Source organism: Pleuronectes platessa, chromosome 8 (genome assembly GCF_947347685.1).
Source record: "Pleuronectes platessa chromosome 8, fPlePla1.1, whole genome shotgun sequence".
Classification (NCBI taxonomy): domain Eukaryota; kingdom Metazoa; phylum Chordata; class Actinopteri; order Pleuronectiformes; family Pleuronectidae; genus Pleuronectes; species Pleuronectes platessa.
Genome location: NC_070633.1, coordinates 8,860,753 through 8,876,906, shown reverse-complemented (window position 1 = coordinate 8,876,906; position 16,154 = coordinate 8,860,753). Strand labels below are relative to the sequence as shown.

The 16,154-nt window shown below is 41.2% G+C and overlaps 2 protein-coding genes across 5 annotated transcripts in view; both read right to left on the bottom strand.

Moving 5' to 3' along the window:
• The window catches only part of aff2 (AF4/FMR2 family, member 2), a 150,687-nt gene that overhangs the window by 45,586 nt on the left and 88,947 nt on the right, over positions 1-16,154 (bottom strand). Inside the window, exons 9-10 of the mRNA XM_053428681.1 lie at positions 14,164-14,218; positions 5,103-5,140 (exon numbers count right to left, since the gene is read on the bottom strand). Coding sequence (XP_053284656.1) covers positions 5,103-5,140; positions 14,164-14,218 — 93 coding nt within the window. The remainder of the gene's footprint in view (positions 1-5,102; positions 5,141-14,163; positions 14,219-16,154) is intronic.
• Positions 1-16,154, bottom strand: part of zgc:66433 (uncharacterized protein LOC321250 homolog) — a 143,218-nt gene that overhangs the window by 118,176 nt on the left and 8,888 nt on the right. The window lies entirely within an intron of this gene.

The window sequence follows — 16,154 nt, the reverse complement described above, 5'->3', positions numbered from 1 at the left end:
TACCTGGCACAGCAATTCAGTTTGCCCCACCTGTCAATTTATCTACACACACCTTATCAGTTCATCAACTCCACCTGAAACCAGCAGGATAAAGACCAGCTCCTTCTCTCCACTTATCCCCAGTTTTCTCAGTGTCTTCCTGAGGGACACTAATTACGACTCGCCTACCTAGAACTTGTTAATGATTCTCCCTGCACCACATATCACCCTTCCTGCACTTCTTTGTTCAGTTCCTCATGTGTGTCCTGTCCCTGAAAGTCTAAACCCAAGCCTGATACACGCCATTATCCATCCTGGCTTCCCTGTATGTCTCGCTCCATCGCCGAAAAGATTCACGACCGTTGAAAGTATTTGCAATAAACTTACCTGTTTAAATTTTTACCTCGTCTATGCGTCCTAGTTCTATGCTTGGTTATTAAATCACTACATCCAGTGTAACCCTCCCACTGTGAACTCCAGTAGAACTTCTTTTATTTGAATAAAAAGATAAATCCATATATCTCCTGGCAGTTTCCCTCACCAGGGTAAGTAATATGAAAGATGCAGGTAGGACATAATGAAGAAAATACAGGGAAGCAGGTAAAGATTTTACAGATTACAGAGCAGTAATATAAAGATGATACACTGCAGTGGGATGGATAGGGTGGGTGGTTGTGTGAGTGTGTATGTGTGGCAGCAGAATAACGATTGGTATGTGGGTGAGGTTGTCAGAGCAAGGATTTGAAAAAAAAAAAGCGTGTGTCTTCATGGAGTGTGGGTGCGAGAGGGTGTGTATGAACGTGTGTGTGTGCGTTGCTTTCCATGGGGGATATAGCCGGTAGATCGCTCGCAGCATCTCTAGTCCCACCGTCCCTGTAGATGTGAGTATGTGTAAGTGTGTGTGTGGTGTTCAGTAGATTGGGCTGCAGAGTGAATGGGCTCATTAGTGGTAGCAGAGTAACACATGGCCTGGGGCACACACAGACGCAAAACACACACACACACACTCTCTCGCTCTCTCTCTCTCTCACACACACAGGCACACACACTCGCACACGGAGTCACACTCCAGACTTCCATGCTAATGCCCTCAGTCTGTGAACACAACGAGCTTCATTTATAAAATATTCTTATATTCTTCTGCACCAGGCTGAGCTTTACAACACATTCCAAGCAAAAGACCAACTTATGAAAAATGTATCTCGGTGCCAAAATCAGCTGTTTACATGAATTCTCTACAATGTTCTGTGATGTTACAAACGCAACTAACATCTCTGCTAATGATTAATTAGATGACATGTTTCCCCCAAGATGTTAACACTCGACAAGATGACAATAATGGGCAGCCCACGCATCACTGAATGATAAATGGGAAATTGTTTGATATTATGGAAATGGGATGTATTGCTTCTAGAAATGACAGGAGCGAAAAACTTATTATTGACGATTGTTCATGTGGTGTGTTTCCTGCCGATTAGATTAATCTTAGTCCAAATTACAAATCAGAGGGCGCAGGAGGGGATCGTACCTGATGTCATAATTAGTCAAATGAGACGATGGAAAAACCAGCAGACACAAACTCCTCCGAAGGAAGCTGGAGTCACCAGTGATGATTAAACCTCATTATATAAACACAACATAAGCCTTTAATTCTATTTTCACTGACATCACAACTTTGTGTAGGAAAGGCCTTCACATGTAAAGAAAAGAAAAAGAAAATCAGATTGCCACTCTACACTGCTGGCTACATTTTTCAGACACTGACAGCAAAACAATGGAAGTAAGTCTTCCAGCACACACAGCAGTTGCTGCTGCCTCAAGCTGAGGAGGAATGATTGACACTTTCAAATGAGAGGAGCAGAGGAACGATGCTTTCACTGATGAATTCTTAAACGTTTCTTTTTCGCTGCTGTCATTGACCAACAGATGTGGTAGTTTATCATTCAATCCATTTAAAATACCTCTCAGTGAGGTTGACCAGATGAATAACTGTATGAAATTTATTTGTGAATCTATAAAATGGCGATTTAATATACATATATTTTTATTATATCTATAACCAGGAGAGTAACAATATCTCAGCAAATTCTGTATGTGAATATGCAGTGATTCTGTAGATGAGGGACGAGAGTTCCGGACTGGAAGTTTGACTAATCATGTTTGAGCAGAGTTATATGCATTAAAATGCAAATAGCTGTTAATAGAGATTAGCCTCAATGTTGTCTGGACCTCTTCATCCACAAAAGATATCACTAGTTCTGTTTTGTGAGGAGAGTCATTCCTCTTGTTTAATATTAGAAACTAGTTGGTATAGAGAACTGAAGAGAGAGTTTTGGCCCAGATATACGCTTTATACCCTGTAAGCCCCAAACTTTTGGCCGTTCCACCCGAAGGCTAATTCACTGACAGACTAAGCCGATGTGCTCTGAGATTGGTGTTGTATTTGTGTCACTAAATGTCAAGTCTCAAATTCTCTGTGCACGAGTCCGAGTCAAGTTCCCTTTCAGTGAGTCAGAATCTGAGTCATCAAGGTTGAATTTGATGCAAACTCTGGAAAAGCATGATGCTTGAACAGAGCATCTCTGTAGGCAGCTTAGCAGTTACTGTTAAATCCAACTTGCATGAATTTCATCACTGTAACTAATAAGATGTCTCAGTAGTGTGTATGGCCTCTGGATGCCTGTGTGCACTCCAGACAACGGCTGGACATGCTCCTGATGAGTCGGCGTAAGGTGACCTGGGATCAGGGCATCAGTGAGCTTGTGCACAGTCTGTGATGCTACTTGAATACACCGATACATTACATCCCTCAGGAGTTCAATCGGATTCGGGTCAGGAAAACCTGAGGGTCATTCAATGGCATCAATACCTTCATCAACCAGGAACTGCTGCCACACTCAGGCCACATGAGTCCGGGCATTGTCCTGCACCAGGAGGAACCCAGGACCCACTGCACCAGCATAAGGTCTGACAATCGCTCTGAGGGTTTCATCCCGGTACCAAACAGGAGTCAGGGTACCGTTGGCTATGACATGGAGGTCTGTGTGACCTTCGAAGATTATGCCCCACCAGACCATCACTGACCCACCACCAAACTGGTCAACCTGGATGATGTTACAAGCAGCATAACGTTACCACAGCATCTGCAGACTCTTTCTCACCTGTCACATGTGCTCAGTGTGAACCTAGTCTATTCTGTGACAGGGGCACCAGTGGCAGACCTGTTGATTCTAGTGATATCTTGCGAACGTCAATCAAGCTGTACGGTGCTGGGCTGTGAGCACAGGTCCCACTAGAGGACGTCTGGCCCTCATGTCGTCCTCATGGAGTCTGTTCCTGACAGTTTGGTCAGAAACATGCACACCAGTAGCCTGCTGGAGGTCATTTTGTACAGCTCTGCCAGTGCTCCTCCTGTTCCTCCTCAAACAAAGGAGCAGAAACCGGTCCTGCTGCTGGTTTGGTACCCTTCTATGGCCCTGTCCAGCTTTCCTTAAGTAAGGGCCGGTCTCCTGGTGTCTCCTCCGTTCTCTCTAGTCTTTGCCGGGAGACACAGCAGAGCTTCTTGTGACTGCACGTATGGATGTGGCCTCCTGGAGGAGCTGGACTACCTGTTTAACCTGATTGGGATGCAGGTACTGACTCATGCTACCAGTAGTGACAAGGACACCACCAGCAGAACACAAGACTAGAGAAGAATCAGTCAGGAAGGATAAGGAGAGAGAGCAGCTCTCTGTGGCCAACACATGTAAAACCATTCCCTGTATGGGGCTTGTCTTGCTTTTGCCTCCATTGCACCTAATGTCACATTTACACCAAAGCATCTGAAAGTGATTCACAAACACTGGGTCTTCCTAAAAAGACAGATTGATCCCTGAAGTGTAACTGACTTGGTGTTATACTCTGATGATTAAGTATTTAAGTGTTTCCATTTTTATGAGCAGTGTATATCCATAAATATCTAGTGCAAAAGTTATTATGGCCTAAACAGTCAATCCTTGTCTCCAACTTCTGCCTTTGAATGCAGTCAGTGCTCTGGTCCAGGTCAAGTCTGAAAATCAGAACCCGAGTTGGACTCGACTCAGACTCCTGGACTAGATGCACTATTATACTGGTTGATGTAGGACAAATTGGAAATAGGGATACCTCTCACAGAAAATACAATCACCTCCAGGCTGGACTTATTATCAAGTTAACAAACAACCCAAGGAGAGCCAATTAACTTCATTAACTCAAAGCAATATTAAACAAGAAGGTTGCACTCAAAGCAAATCAAAACAGCCAGGGCAAAGCTTTTAATATCAACAGCACGTCCCCGTATGCTCACCATGCGCTCAGGCTGAGGGTTAAATATTAGACCTGGTTGAGTCATAATGAGACTATATTTAGTAAAGAGAGGCCTGAGGAGAACTATCTCTCTGACTTTCAGTCATTATGTGTGTATATATATATATATATATGTATATATACCCTCAGTGATAAACAGGATCTCATGTGTTTAATCAACCCAGATGAACACAGGGACGTCCTGTTCACATTTATACACTAAGCTACAAACAGTGAGTATAGAGGACATCTGCTGCCTCATTTGAAATGGTTCAGAGTTGAGCGTGAGCGCAGGCTGGTGACTGAGGTTATCAAGTGGGCACCTGCCATCACAGATGTTTCAGTGAATTACAACCACTTTACCACCACACGCCTTACCAGAGACTTTGTTGCAATAACCTTCAAAAAATGTTCTTCAAAACAAAATCTTCTTACTGATAAAACTAAGACAACATCAACTTTCCTTAACCTCTCCTTCTTCCCCATTTGAGGTGACATCTGTTCAAATAACCTGACTGTGCATCTCTACAGAGGGTTAGATCACAGGCTCTGGACAAACTGTGTTTTCAACAGAAGATCATCCAGCACCGACCACCAAGGCCTCCGTCGTATGGTTCAGGACAAAGAACATTTTATTCATAGCTTGTTTGGTTAATGTCAAGGACTAAAGCACCGAGATTTCACTTACATTCTTCTGAGTCAATACACATAAAAAGCATGCACATCTTTTCTCCATTCTGCTGCAACACAATAGAAATGCAGTGGAGATGAATAAAACAGAGTATGGCTATTTGTCTTACCTCAGGGCTGTGCCTCTGGCTTTGGGCTTGTCAGACACCTGTCAAAACACACACACACACACACACACACACACGCACACGCACAAACAAACACAGACACACACACACACACACACACACACAAACAAACACAGACACACACACACATATGTTAAATATCAATAAATTCGGTTTCAGCACAGTTCTATCATTGCACAAATTCCAGTAATGGAGGAATGCATGACTAAATTAGCACTTTTCTTTGAAGGTATAGATCATTTAACTGAGATGTTTTGCATTGTATGAAAGAAAAAATAAAATGATGCGCGACACAAGAACACTCAACACCAAAACAACCAATGAATGAAAGTGTGTGTTTCTGCGCGTTAATTTTATATATATATAAAGATAATTATTTTACTGGACAGTGACAAGATGTGTGTAATATTAAAATATTCTTTGTTCGCATTAAATAAACTATACATCATTAATAGAAAATGTGATATATGAAACATAAAATGATTAAATTCTACAAAAACACCAACAGGAAGAGTCTATAGCTAAAAAATGTATTTCCGCTTGTGTAAAGTTGCAGCACTAATAACATAATAATGATATATAATGTTCAATATACTTGTTTTACTTCAGTGCCACACATGTACATTGCAGATGAGGTAAATACTACTGATACAGTTGAACGTGTAAATTGCAACAGTCCTTGTTTCTGTGGGTTAAAACGTTTGAATTTGGTGATGCTAATAAAAGTATGGCCACTACCCTCGGATTAGGAGGGTGGGTTTATAATCTCAAAAAAAATAGGAAATTGTTGAATAAGTTTAGAAAACGTTATAAACATTGCAGCATATATTTGAGTATATATTTTGATAAATGTCATAGATATTGAGAAAAATACTTATATATCAGAAGAGCTTTAAAATATCAAAAATCCTTTGAAACGGTGTTATATGTTGTGTCTACTTGTCTGTGTATGACTGCTCCTCTGGTTTTTAACAAAAGGAGGTTTTCTTGCCATCAAAATGAAAAAGTAAAAAATAAAACCTCTCATTTCCCTCTTCTTCTCTTCCTTTATCCCCTCCTTCATTTAACTCTTTTTGGTCCCTCGTCACCCCGACCTGTCTCTACTCCTTTGTTGATGTTCATACTCTCCTCCGTTCAGCCAAAGAATGTGGTGATTAGGTTGGTCAGCGAAGCCCCCCCCCCCCCGGTTATGCTCGCGTCCTCTTTTCCTCCCCTCTGTCAACTCAGAGTCAATTTTATACAAAGCTACATCAATTAGAAAAAACAAAACGACCCCCCCAAAAAAACTGTAAACTCAATATCTGCAAATATCGGCCATTAATTCATCTTCAAGCAAAGAATCCATTGAAATGAATTGCTCAAACAAAAGCACGACCCTTTCTCATCTCTGGCTTGTATTTTCTCTCTCTCTCTCTTTCCCTCTCCCTCTCCAGGAATACGGTGATTAACTGGACCAGTGAAGTTTCTGATAGATCGATGCGTAGCTGCAGGCCAGAACAACAAACCTCCTCAGATCTTTGGCTTTGGGAGACTTGCAGGGCTCATGTAGAGGTTGGATGTGTGAATACATTTAGCTCGCTGGTGGCTTTACTTGGATTTTAAATACAGAACAGCACAACCAGTATTTATTCACACAATCCCCTGTTGCAACAAGGCTGCGAGGATTGTTCCAGACAAACAGGACAAGCTCTTTTACCAAAGGCAGGACAATTCAAAACCTTAAAGCTTAGGCGACATAAAGCGCTCTGTATGATTTATGTTTATTTGCGAAATCTCCATATCCTCTTCTCCCTCTCTCTCATGTGGGTGCGAGACATCCCAGCGTTGCGCGTCGGGCCTGGCGATACAGTTCTAACGAGGCTTTAAACACCCCCGCTTCATCTCGAAACAGGAACTGAACAATGAATTATTTGCTTGTCTACACGGTGTCGCTTTACATGGGAGACTTTACGAAGCTTTTCTAACACCTGAACGCCGGGTTCAACGGCCTCACTTTCTGATGCAACTCTTGCGCGCAGCTTTCACTGCTGAAAACTGTAGCAGCTACTCGATTTTCACAAAACAAAGACGATCCGCATGCCAAATTTTTGCATCTCTGAATCGGCTGTCCGTTGGATTTAATGCAGTGGGTTCAGCACAGACTTCTTATATCCCCACTGACATCAAACGGGGCTCAGTAATGGTAGTCTGTAGAATTCATGTTTTAGAGCAACTCATTTATCATCAATCAGCAGTCATGCTCAATTAACACACGTTTTTCTTTTACCACAAGATGTGGGATTTCTCTATTTACCCAGGTGCCTTTAGGCCCATGTAGTAACGTTCACACATTCCATTTCATCAGTAACCTCCTGGACCTATCGATCGCTGCCTTTCTGTACCTCACACCTCTTGTTTGCTGGAGCTTGTGCTGACCGTCCAGTTTGCTATCACCATCTGTTACGAGTTATCTCTGTTTCAAGGTCGATTAGTAGCCTCAGCACTTTGCAGTTTTTTTTTTCTGCTGCACTTCTGCAGAAGACTGTGAACAACCTCATGTGCTCTGTAACACATGATCTGACTGTGTGTGTATCACAGCTGCCAAACTACTGGACACAACCTGAATCAAGACACAACAATAGACTTGTCATCGCCTGAGCAATACAAACAGCTGGGTAAGCTGGTGATTATACAGACAGAATAAGGTAAACTGAGAGGAAAATACTACAGTGAAAATAAATAAGCATAATTATTCTGAAAAGTCAGGTTTGAGTTTCTTTGATTAAAGTTGGGCAACATGAAGTGTTTCGACCCTTGTCATAGTGTCCTTGTCCTCCCTACACTTTTCCAGCTTTCACTTATTTATAAAACAGCGCTGACACTGTATATAAACCAACACAAACTATGATTTGAGGTCACTTTAAAACTACTGTATATGCTTCAGACGCTTAGTGGTTGAGTTTCCATTGATAATTCATAAAAAAAATGTTTTAATTATGAAATCAAACCCCATTTTTAACACAAACTATTGTTTTGATTAGTTAGCAACTGCCATCCAATGGCAGTTTTCAGTATTTTTACATGGAAAGCAGATATTACTTATAATGTAGACAGCATGAGTTTGGTTAGAATATTCCTTCCAACTTCCTGTTTACATGTTAGATAGCAGAGTCTGATTATGACTCAACATTACGTCCTACTACGTTTTTTCTACACTGGAACCCAACTGGGATTCACAGGAAAAGATTTATACCTCTTCTTTTATATCAGTGTTTACTGTTCACAACACTGCATCATCAATTAATGCTAATGCAAATCAGACCCTCCGACTGCAGCTACTCCACAGGTGCTCAGCTGGTGATAGGTGTTTAGACCCTGTGTTGTTAGCTCTGCATAGGAGGAAATGTTTTCACCCCTGTCCCTTGGTTGGTTGGTTTGTTAGCAGGATGACGCAAAATCCACTAAAAGGTTTTCCAGAAAACGTGGTGGAGAGATGGGATATGGGCAGAGAAAGAACCTATTACATTTATGCACTTATCCAGTCAGATTAGGACATTTAAATCACTTTCTTACATTAAGTGGGTATTTTGATATTTTCACAATTTCCCACAGAATAATGTAAAGATGAAAAAATCCTGCATAATTAGGGATCTGATATCTATGTAGTGTGTGACCTTTGGTGTGGCTTGATTGGTAACTGTGCAATGGTTTGCAATGTTCTGAGTGTCATTAGTTTTGAATTATATTTGCTAGCCTGCAGTTGTCTTCTTCAAGGCATTTAGATGGTGCACATGATTTTTTGTTGCAATACAGCCACCAATCTATTTATAACATGTGCTTTCTCATGCATATGACACAAAAAAAGGGGACCACCCACTTTAGATGTTGTTCTATAGTGGCAGCTAGTGGTCAAAAAATCCACAGGGTACCTTTAACTAGACTACTACTGTACCTAGACCCCACCTCTTAGGTTTTAATATTTTAAATTAGGTATACAGTACATGTATGGAAACACCTGAGCAAACCTTCCTAAAAATGTTCACAGCTGAGTGGGCCACAGAGATCAGGAGACGTGACCATGTTCCCCCAGAGTGTGGGACATTTTTTACCAGCTGCAACTCTACCTTCATATAAAGACAGAGGTTTTAAGCTTGACTTTGCTCTGACCAAGGTGATCTGTCATCACAGAGCAGAGAGGAGAAGGCAGCCAGATAGAGAGACAAAGGACAGTGCAGCAGCAGTAATTGGGTTGCTGTTTTTCTGTCAGTTTCTAAAGTCATTAGGAACATCTCCCTCTCTCCTGCTATCTCTCGTTTCCTCTCCTCTTTTCCCCTCTCTCCCCATCCCTCTTTCCTCTGCTCCTTCTTTCAATTCCCTCCTCTCCTACGTCTCTTTGCTCTGTGCCAAAAACATATTCATCATACTCTTCTGCTGCCCTCACAGCACTGTGCCACAGCATACTAATGACAGTGTGTGTCTGTGTGCGTATCTGTGTGTGTGTGTGAGAGAGAGAGAGAGACGGCAAGACAGTGTTATATATATAGAGAGAGAGACAGGCTCTCAGCATGTGTTTATGTGTTTGCTGGCATAAATGCTTGTGAGGAGGCCATAAGTCTGCTTGTGTACAGTCTATATGCTTACATATGTATACGGGTGCATGTGTGTAATGCATTCTCAACACGTCTGTGTATTAGATTATGAATGTGTGTGTGTGTTGTTGTGCTTTACTTCAGGCTATAAAAGCTTGATAATGCACCATGCAGTCATTTGCTGTAAGCCTGTTAACAGCGTACACAGAGCAAAATGCCACTGAATCCACGTCTGTTCTCGTCTCTCTCCCCCCGTCTCTTTGTCCCTCGCTCTGTCTTCTTGTTTTCATCTCTCTTTATCTTTGCATCATGTCTGCGTTATCACTCTGTCTCGTCTGTCTCTGTATTTCACGTTTCCTCTCTGTCCCACTGACTCACTCACGTCTTTTTTTCCATCTCACTTTGCTCCCTGTTTGTTTTAATGACACTCCAGCTCTGTCTTGCACGGTCACACGAGAAGAGGGACATGGACAGCGAGGGGGAAAATACAGAGAGAGAATGTGGTGGTGAAACACACTTATAAACACAGAAGAGACACAGTGAAAACTAAGTTGTAATCCTGTGTGTCGGTCTTATTGGTTGCATCAATCAATAGTTATTGCAGTCAAATTGTCATCAATAGCAATATAACAAAGGTCCAATGTATATAGATAGAATACTTATGCATTGTGTTAGCACAGCGAGGAGGTGTGACACAGAATTCTACCTCAGTTTAGTAAAATGTTTTGCTGTTTACCAATTTGTTTGTCAGTCTCTGCTCATTAGGAAGAGTTTAGAACCACAAGCAAAAATCAATCTTTACATTGAAAATAAATAATAATGTTACATTTATCGTTATAAATATTTATATTGACTGATATGAAATCTTTCAGGTTGATATAATTTTTGGGCAATATTACCCCTGACCTGCTCTACATAAGTCTGTCTGACTCACAACAAAGATTACAATTTGGTCACCCCCTATTTATAGCAGAGTTATTAACATATTTTTAAAAGAAGCTTTAAAATGTTAGGACTGAGGCTATATTTGATTTTCACAGTGCAGTGACGGAGCTGGAGATGATGCACAATATTAAAGCGAAAATGTTCAATGTAATATTTGTCACAAAACCATTATGAATAATATAGCTTGTAATTTTGTAGCCCAGCGTATCCCCTCTATCAGTGAGGAAACTGTTACTAAAATATATATTCAGCAGGGCATTCAGATTGTGAGCAAACCCACCAGTTGCCAGATTAACTATATATTTGTTTTAATTAGGTCAAAGCTGAACCTGAGAGTCTGTCTAGTTGTTTATAACAGTTTGTTCTATGTTTTTCATTGTTTGGAGCCTCTCTGGTCATCTGACTGCTTGTGGTTGCTGGAGTTATTTTTAGCAATGTCCCCACGTTTCCACCTCCCTTCAGTGACCACAGTGTAATGGAAGGGAGCTTCTACTGTGATGTGAGGGATTCCCATGGGGGTGTAGTTACAACAGGCCTTCAAAATAAATCCTTGTGATGTGATTGGACAGCTCTGAAGTAGTCGCCTACTCTCCTACTAAGTGTGTAAGTTAGACCTCAAACACTTTCTGTGACGATGCAAAACAAGTTTTGACTCTCTGCTCCTAAAACAATGTGACCTTGCTCTGCTTTAAACTCTGCTTCCACAGTCAGCTGTGGATTTATATGATGGGCAGGGTGCATAGTCCCCAAAATCAGTCAGATCTTATTAATGTATAAACCCTCTAATTTTGACGAGTCATCAAAAATGTCTTCAGGATCTCTAACTACAGTTTTACTGGATATGAACATTTTTGAAATGATTTAAACACTGGAAATGTTCTCATGTCATTGTGTCTCCGAGGAGGGATTAAGTTTTTGTGATACAACGGGAAAAAGAGGGAAAAAAAAATCCTTCCTGACAGAGAAGTGAGATACGGGAAGAAAAGACAAAGACAAATGAAGTGTATCCTATTTCATCCTGTCTATTCATCCTAATACAAAGTGTAATTATATTTAAGTACTATGATTAAGGAAGCCACTTGCTATGATTCTGAATGCACACTGAATATCTGTAATTAACAGATCTACTTTCAGCCTAATTATAATAACTAAAACCCCTACAAATGACCTGCCATAATTATAATATCTGCCATCATAGTAATTATAAAATCAGAAGGCCGGTTAAAAGAGAATGAGAGGAATTGCTATCTTTTCATTAACAGAAAATATCTCATGGACTCTTTGATGAGCACTGATATCAGTGTGCACAGTGGGGGAGGGGCGGCTGCACGACCCCCAACAACTGCTTTGAACTCGTCTCTGGCATCATTAGTGCGTGATGATGATGAGAGGAGAGAGGGGGCCACCATGACAGTTTTCATACTGAGAAACAAGACGAGGAGAGCGGCACAACTGTGCAGCTCGAACGCACTGATCCCCAAAGTGGCAAAGTCACACTATGGACACCGAGGTAGAGTGGCTGAAACCCCATTATCCTCAGATCAGTATGTAGCACGTGACGCCTTACAAAGATTAACAATTTTATATGTCATTTACTGGTGTTTATTAGCCATATATTGAATAATTATAAACAGTTATCATTTCTTATAAAAAAATGGGTTAACTAGTGCAATCAGTTTAGTAAAATAGATGATTTATTAAATTAGCATTCACATCCTGCACGGCCAAACTTAACAATTCTTGTTAATCACCTGAATACAGACACAAAACAAGTAGAAAATGAGACGCAAAGAGATACAACAGAAATTAAAGATAGGGATTCAATGCACACGGACAAACACAACAACAAAATGAAAAAAAAAAAAAAACTGGTCACGAAATCCTAAAGCTCTCAAAGAAAAGGTAAATGTAAAAGAAAAGCTCAATCTCTTGAGGAAGATCGTGAGATCCAAGTGAAAGCTCCAGAAAGGTTTCTAAATGAACCCTATGGTGAGATTAGTTTCTTAGCTTTAGTTTAAGAATAAATATTTATGAAGTTTAATAATTTGTATAGTTAAACTTCAGTCATTTATTTGAATAGCTTTTTATCGTTTAGGTAACTGATTGTAACTAAAGTCTGTTAAAGTTTATAGTTGTTTTGGTGTCGTAGACAATGTATCATCCTTCCATGATGTAGATCAGACCAGTTGTCCATATGTGATGATGTATTTATGTTTGACAGATGAGTGGAAACACTTTGATCAGCAGCTCTAAGTCCTTACACGGTCACAGTATCGTTAAGCAGAATAATTAGTATCAACTGTCATCAACCAGCTCCTAGCAGCTAATAAAAAATGATTATTTTAAAGCTTGTGTTCTTTCCAAGGGGGCACGGTCAAGTACAGCTCCTTCGTGAGAAAAACACTTTTATGGGAACGTACCAGGGGGACTGCTGCAAAGTTTACACTTCAACCTGCTTGTGTAAACTCACAGCTCCACAAGATAGTTCTTGGAACTAACGGGTTGTTGAAAAGCACTTTTAAGAAAGAGAAACTCTTTTCCTTATTATTTACACAGTCAAACTTGAGCTAAAATCACTGAAATGATTTCAGTGTCCAGGTTCTAAGGAGGTAATGTTTTCGTTTGCATTTGTCTGAGAATTAACAGGATTACACAACAACTACAGGACAGATTACCATGAAACCTGGTGGAAGGATGTGGTATGTGTTTGAAATATTGAAATATGAAGCAGATCAGGATAAGGGGGAAGATAGTGAGATATTTTTTCAATTTCTTTAACATTGCGAAAGGATTATCAACCTTTTTCCTTGACTTCTCAGGGAATAATCTGTCAGGCTAGTGCACAGTTTGGTGCAGGAGATCCCAATAAAAATAAAGATCTATTGAATTAACAAACTGTACGGCCTTGGTGGAGGTACGAACTGTTTGAGGGCCATTCTGTTTGTAGACTCTTCACAATCAAATTGGTGTTGCCTCTTCACCTCAGCCAGGTTGCTGACTTCACTTGTGTAAAAGCTGAGTCAAATTCACTGCGAGTAAATGTTTGCTGTTGTTGCACATTATCACATGTCGCCAGTTTCAGCCTCAAAGAATAAAGTCAATGTGGTGAGAAATGTCTGTGGAAAACCCTGATTCAACGTCAACCAGCCCTGGGTGTTCCGAGATAGAAAGCGTGCAATAGATTCACATTTAACACTAATAAGCGACTCCAATGGAGACCGATGGGGGTATGGAGGAACAGCAGGCACTGAGGGGGTTAAATATTTAATGGAGATGGCGCCCATATAACAGCTGATTGAGAGTGATTGGATGCATGGATCAACTGATGACCGAGTTAATGAGAAAAGGGATGAATGGTGAGTGGGAGCTTTCAGAAACATAGGTTCAATTGATTACCGGACATGAACGATTCACACATGTGAAATTGATCTAATGTGTGATGATTGAGGGACGCAGTGGAGGAGGCGCCGGAGGGAGAGATGATGCGCACACGTAAACCACAGTGCACGGGGAGATGGACTGAAGCTCACCTGTTGTTCGGCCTCTTCCTCGTCGCTGCTGATCTTCAGGTCATCCTCCAGCATCCTGCACAGAGACAGAGGGACACGTGTTACCGCTGCCCTGGCCCTATGTCTGCTTGTATTAGGTTGCATACGGCAAGTGGTGATCTGTAATTCCCTCTGAAGAAACATTTCTGGCAAACAGATTAATTACACAGCAAAAGCAGCGCGGCTGGTTCAGGTCGGGGGGGACAAGGTAGTGGACAGCGGATGGGGCATTAGTGCTGAATACCAGATGTTCCCTGTCGAGTTTTGGAGAGGGCTTCCAGATTGTTTTTTCACCTGGAAGTTTTCTGTCCAACAACCGCTGACCTGCCTTCCAGGAATTCCTCTGAAACAACGGCGGACATGCTCTTGCTAAAATCAATCTCCTGGGCTGCACGTGGACATTTTTTTACGGGCTTCTAACCGGAACTGGGGGCCTCTATTAGTCGTGTTTGTTTTACTCTCCCAAAGCTAGAGATCAAATTCCAACAATATAGATGTACATAGGCGATGAAAAAGATGAACAAGACACAGTCGATAACGTGACCTCGCTCAGAGCATCACCTGCTCCTTACCGCACAAATTATTCAGTATTTATGTGCAGTGCATTGGCAGGTTCCTGTGTTTTATTGCTTTATATAAACCTTCCGCGCAAACTACTGTTATTTTAAGCTGGTACTGCTATTGTTATGACAGAAGAACCCCCTAAAGGGAATTTTACTGCCTCACCAACTGCTCTTGTCAGTGCTTGCATGGCAAGAAAGAAAAAAAAAAACACTCCCCGGTGTCGTGGTGTTTTCATCTGGGACCGTATGAGTCTTGAATAACTGAAGCACAATAAGAAAAAGCTTTGCAGATAAGGGGCACAGTGCAGCACGCGGCGATGATAGATATGTTTGAATGAATGAATAATGGATTCATATTTTATTTCATAAGAAGGGGACAGATGGAGAGGACGAGATAGTGAGCGAGATGAGAGATGATAATGATGGGGAAGAGAAGACAGAAGGGGAAAGAGAGAGAGAGAGAGAGACTGGAAGGGAAGCGTGGCGGGGGGAGGAATAAAATGCAGCGGAGAGAATAAGCATCTATGAGGACAGACGCAGTCAGATACAAATGAGTTATGGACTAATGCATGAATGACACGCAGAGCTTTGAAAGCATCACAGCTCGACAAGGTGCACCTGCTCTTCTTTGACTTTATGAAATGGAGACATTATTTCTTTATGCAGACGATTGTCTGGGGCCACGCTCGTATTTTGCGAAGCCAAAACCACACTCAGCTAATGACTAATTGCTCAGTGCTGCTTCAGACGCAACTCAGACAGCAAGACAAAATTAACACACAAATCTTTCTCTGCTGGCTAAACATGGCTGCTGCCAATGTTCTTTGTTATTATTCTAAATCAAGACTGAAATCCAGACCAAAAATATTTAGACCTGCACACTGCTGTGTCTGGCTCTTTCTGCTTCTTGTCTCGATGTATTAAGTCCATACGATCCTCTTATTTGTCGCGTCTTTGCAAAAAGTCTGTGCTAAATGATCAGTGCTGCACTGCTTCTGCAAGACCACAGTGGGGCCCAATGAGAGGGATGGGACCCCGATAAGGGGCTAGAGGGCCGGTCCAGGTTTCAGATGATTAGAAGAACGGAAAAGCAGATCAAATACAAAAAAATACTGCCGCACCAAATTAAATACATCTTTTAGCTGTTTGTTTGATCTTCACTTCAAAAATTGCCCAAACAAAACAAAGTGATTTAACTGGGTTTGGCCACAACCCATGTGCAGCTAGTGATTATGGGTTGAAACAGACAATATGTTCTTTTAAGAATTTGTCAAAAGCCAAAAACATTAGAATCACTACGGTTTGCACATGAATGTAAAAACCATGCACTTGCCCACCAGATGTGTATTATTCAGCCAATCATAATTCACATTACATTATTACATTACATGCACTTGACAAAAGCTTTTG